General features: G+C 26.7%; 1 protein-coding gene across 1 annotated transcript; it reads right to left on the bottom strand.

Moving 5' to 3' along the window:
- Positions 1-4,065: 4,065 nt before the first annotated feature.
- Positions 4,066-4,591, bottom strand: LOC111691123. Its single transcript, XM_023453770.2, has 2 exons — positions 4,546-4,591; positions 4,066-4,485 (listed from the first exon to the last, which is right to left on the bottom strand). The coding sequence occupies exons 1-2, from the start codon at positions 4,553-4,555 to the stop codon at positions 4,205-4,207; spliced, it is 291 nt and encodes a 96-aa protein (XP_023309538.2). The 5' UTR covers positions 4,556-4,591; the 3' UTR covers positions 4,066-4,204.
- Between the last annotated feature and the right edge of the window lie 533 nt (positions 4,592-5,124).

Genomic DNA, 5,124 nt, shown 5'->3' with positions numbered 1-5,124 from the left:
GAGTGAGAGAGGGGGGAAAAAGTAGATTAAAAATGACAACAGCGTACCAGCAACAAAAACTCTCAAACAAGATCAATCTTAAGATTCTATTCCAAGAATTTTCTCTAGAAATTTACTGATAAAACAACAAAAAAATAATTTTCTTTATTTTTTTTTATAAAAAAGTCTTGTGCACAAAATGCAAAAGGCCTTAAGCCGCTTTAAAATTAAGTATTTGTAAGTTTGGAGTGTGTTTGGGTATAAATTGAATTTAACAGAAATTGTAACAATAAAAAGCAGAGTGTTAAATGAAAATAAATGTTTATTACAAAAAAAAGTAGAAAAAAATATAAGATAAAAAACAGCAGCAAATAGAAAATAATAGCATGTGTCATGATGTGATAATAAAAAAAGAGAAACACAAAAAAAAAACACTTTTACAAAATATTTAGAAAAATATAAATTTTATAACAATAAAAATTAAAAATATTAAATCTATTCTGCTTTAAAATGCGTGCTCTGGGGTATTGTCATATTCAATCTATTAGTTTGTCAAAAATAAAGCTACTAATGGGAATTTGTCATAAGAAATAAAATTATTTAAAAATATATTTAAAGGAACTAATAAACCAATTAGAGAAACAAGATTATGTGCGTAGATGTATTTTTATTATTTATTTGCATCCAATTTGCTAAATATTTCTTTTATTTGAAATAATTTTACAACAACAGGCATTTATGTCTCATGTACAAATGCATGTGTGCGTGGTTTTGCCTCAGTTGCACACACTTAACGCTTGTGTTAATTTCATTCACTACGGCGACAACACAAAAACATCACAATCTTAATGAAAATATCTAAAACACATACACTACACATATATGTAGTACATGTGTATGTTTAGATTTATTTAAAGATACATTTGTTTTTTTTTTTATATATGAAAAATAAACTTTTGCATTTAATTTTTATGTAATTTTTTATTTGTGTTTTTTATCATTAAAACTCATCGTCCTCATCAACAGTTTGTTAGCAATCAACATTTGTAGAATAAGCAACAACATCTCAAATGTATATGTATTTTAGATTTTTGTTGTTGCTGTTATTGTTGCCGTCTCATGACGTTCATTCATTCATGAAAAATGTCTTGTTTTGATACACACTCTCTAATAAAAGTATTTCAAATTCATTCTTAAAATCAAATATTTAAAATAAAGTGTTGCCAAATTTGTAAAACTATAATATAGAATTATGATATTTTTCTAACCTTTTCCCTGGCTACAGATTTTCTAAGATATCTGAATATAACAATCAAAATATTCTTTCTACCTTAAAAAGGGTTTTTAAATATAAAAGTTTTATAAATTTTTGTTTGATTTAAATATTATCCGGTAATTTAAGTAAAAACTAATTCAAAATGATAATGATGAACTATTTGTTAAGGTTCACAAAACATTCGTTCATTGGCTTTTTTCCTAAAGTTGAGAGGTTTTTTTTTCTGTGTAACAAACATAAATATGCACTCACAATATATATTCATACGTACATACATATATTCACATGCATATTTCAGTCAACAATATGCAATTTGCTTTTGGAAACTTGCCCAAATATTTGGCTCTTTTCCTTATGTATTCGTATATCTATAAGTACAAGTACAATGATTTAAATCGAAAGCAGACATATGAACTGAATCTGTGGCAAAAGACTTTAATAACTTATTATGTGTAAGAGCAAATGTCTGCCATAAGTATTTGAAATGAACACATAAAAAGCAACTCAACAAAAACATAAGAAATTAAATAAAATTTAGAAATTATTTTTAATACGAAATGACACTGTAAAGTTCCGGCCATTTGTTTTAAGGCATTAGAAATATATATATTTTTACCCTTTACTTTTCTTACACATTCACCTAATCGTACATGACACCACGAATTTAAAAAAAAATATGAATTAGAAATAGTTTTTTTTTTCATTTTTCTATTTTTACAAAAGCAGTATAAAAAACAAAAAACAACTATATTGTAAACTTATTATCATTTATCACCTTTGAAAAACCACTATGCTACGTGGGAGTTCTACAATAGTTTTATTTCTAGTTTCAAAGCTAAAGAAATGAAATGATGAATGTTGGAATACATCAAGAATAAAAGAAAAAAATATCACACATAATTTGATGATTATTCATTTGCTTTGTATGCCTCAAATACACTGATTCTATTGAAACAAAATAAAAAAGATTCACTGAAAAATGTACAAATATTTACATGATGAGATTTTAAAAGTCAACATGTTCACATGTCAACAAAAACATTGCAGTAATTTTTTATAATATTTTTTTTGGTATTGAATATATGAATGAATTTTCGTTTCAGATTAAACAAATATTTAACGAAATACGTAAAACCACTAACTAATGATGTGTCAGTTGGTTAGGTCACACAGACAAATAAAATACCCGCAATCTCCCACTTGTTAAAAAAATATTTATAACACAGGCCGACAAATTTTTAATTCAGAGTCTTTTTCTAAACGACACGAGTCCTTTAGATTTAAGATATCGTGTCCTAAAATTTGAAATACATTTTGGATTGTTCTGTTGTAGTTGCTGAGATATCATCCGTTGTCGTACAGACATCAGAAAGTGATTTTGTGTCGATTGGAAAATCGTAAAGTAGATATGGATCTTATATTTATGTTTTTTATATACAGTATTTACGAAGCATAAGACCCTCCGCACTATAGTAGTTTTTGGTTTTAAAAACCATGGGTTTTCAAGCTTTAGCTGAAGATATCTTCAAAAAAAAAAGGAGACATGTCAGATGTTACGCCTTAATTTTAAAGCTAATAGAATACACTTTCATATATCATACACATAAAGTCTTGGTATCCTGGCGCTTTTATAACATCTCAAAAAAAGGGCAGATTTGTTTGTACATATTTGTTTTTTTATTCTGTTTTCAATATACATTACTATTCTCAAGACTTACAGATTGATTTTCATACTTTGCGTTTTCTATTATTTTCTATCCTTAAAAATCATCGGTTTGATTGGTGCAACAGTTGTAGAATTCATACAACCACATGTATCACATGGACAAGACCATTTATAATCAAATCTCCAAACGCATTCTCCCAATTCTTCCTGAAAAAATAGATTATTTCCACAACGCCTAGCAGCAGGTTCATTATCTTCACAAAACCAATAAAGATCAGGTTGCCAATAATTACGTATTTTTTTCTTGGGATCAATGCCAGTACAGTTCGTTGGCATGTTGTTTCCGCAATCTATTGCAAAGATATTTATATAAATTGTATATAATTTTATACATAAAGCTATGATTACAATGATTATGCATCCTGCAATAGATTATATTTCTTTCTCCTTTTTTAATAAGATTTAACTGAAATTAAACGACCATTCATTACTAAGTAATGTATGAAATAACTACATTACCTACATAATTCATTATCAAAATTTAAAAATATTTTACTGGGAACTAAAATGAACTGATCTTTGAAATTCTCAATAGTTTTGTGTTCAGCATATCCATATTGTAACTATATAATATGAATTTAAAGTAAATGAAATTTTTAAAAAAGTTGTCGTAAATTTATGACATGTGAAATGTAATGTAAAATTGTTTAATTCGCACTTTTTAAATAAAGGCAACAACATACCTGGGCAATCATAACAATATCTACAAATGTCATTTGTAGAAAGGACGTTAATAAAGGCGAAAGCCAAAACAGTTAAAAATAAAACTGAAAGTAGTAAATTAGATATTAAATATAATTTACATTGGAAAATTATGTTTTCACTTGCCGGTTTTCATGATTACTATTGATTGTTGGCAAGTTTCATTTTAATTTATATACGAAAGAAAAGTAGTTATTGCAGTATTGCTTTTTTTTTAATTTGTTAAATTAGTTCGTGATTTTCTTTGTAAAAACTTTTATTTTGATTGTCATATTTATGACTACTGTTTAACAAAACTTAATTATAAATACTGATAATAAAATAATAACAATCGTGCTAATGGTTTACAAACATATGTATAAATATTGAAACTCTACGGAAATGGTGTTCTTCAAGTTAATTTTAAAAATTAATTCGAAAACATTTTTACTTCTAGAGATATTTAATGACATTACATTTTTGTAAAGAAAAAGTTCTCTTTTGTTAATAAATAATTTAAAAAAATTTTACCCAAATACTATTTATTGCTTATCGGTACAGGGAAATGTCCATATCCACTGATTTGCTGGTATACATTTACCTCTAGCGGAATCAAATAGTTTACCACTTGGGCAACGTACTAATTCAGCTTCGGCACCAGCTTTCCTACACAACCAGTAGACGGTAGGATCCCAGAAGTTACGATAGGGTCGACCAACATTGTCTGCAACACAGACAGGTTTTCCATTACCATCAGGATCACAATTAAAATTGTCTGTTACCGCATCGGAGAATGCCATAGCCAAGAGCATTAAAAACAAAACTAAGCAATAAAACTAGTCCAGAAAAGTCTATTAAACCTTTGATCTAAGATTACACTTACTAGCTTTCATTTTGATAAGTGATCTGGGATTGTTTTAATTTCAAAAATATACTGCAGAAATACAAGTTTTATTTGTCATTTATATACAAAATTGCAATATGAACAGTTCTTTGTATTTTATAACAACAACGAAGCAATTAATAGCAAAAACTCTTAGAATTGATAAGAAAATCCGATTCAAGTATTTAATGAAATATAATTAAACACTTAATAAATTATGTCATTAATTAAGAACATTTTTAATCTTTTGCAAAATGTATTTCCATGGAAAAAGAAATAAAAAAACGAAACTCTTCCATATCAATAGATATAAAGAATCTATCTTTAATTTTTAAAAGTGCTTCACATAAAGGTCTGCAAAATTAAAAAGACAAAAACGTTGTTGCATACAAATTCATTTGATACATTTTGTAGGTTGATTTTATTGTTTGTCAGGAGATTTTTATTTCTTTCTTTAATGGTCAAGTTTTTATTAGGGTTATTTGTTCATTCTTTTTAGTCAATATCGTGGGTTTTGTCCTAATACATTTTGTTGTTATTAAAACAATGTATATCTTTAAATTGAAATCTATTTTAGTG

This window comes from Lucilia cuprina, chromosome 5, assembly GCF_022045245.1.
Source record: "Lucilia cuprina isolate Lc7/37 chromosome 5, ASM2204524v1, whole genome shotgun sequence".
NCBI lineage: Eukaryota > Metazoa > Arthropoda > Insecta > Diptera > Calliphoridae > Lucilia > Lucilia cuprina.
The sequence above is the reverse complement of the archived record's forward strand: the minus strand, read 5'-3'. Positions and strand labels throughout refer to the sequence as shown.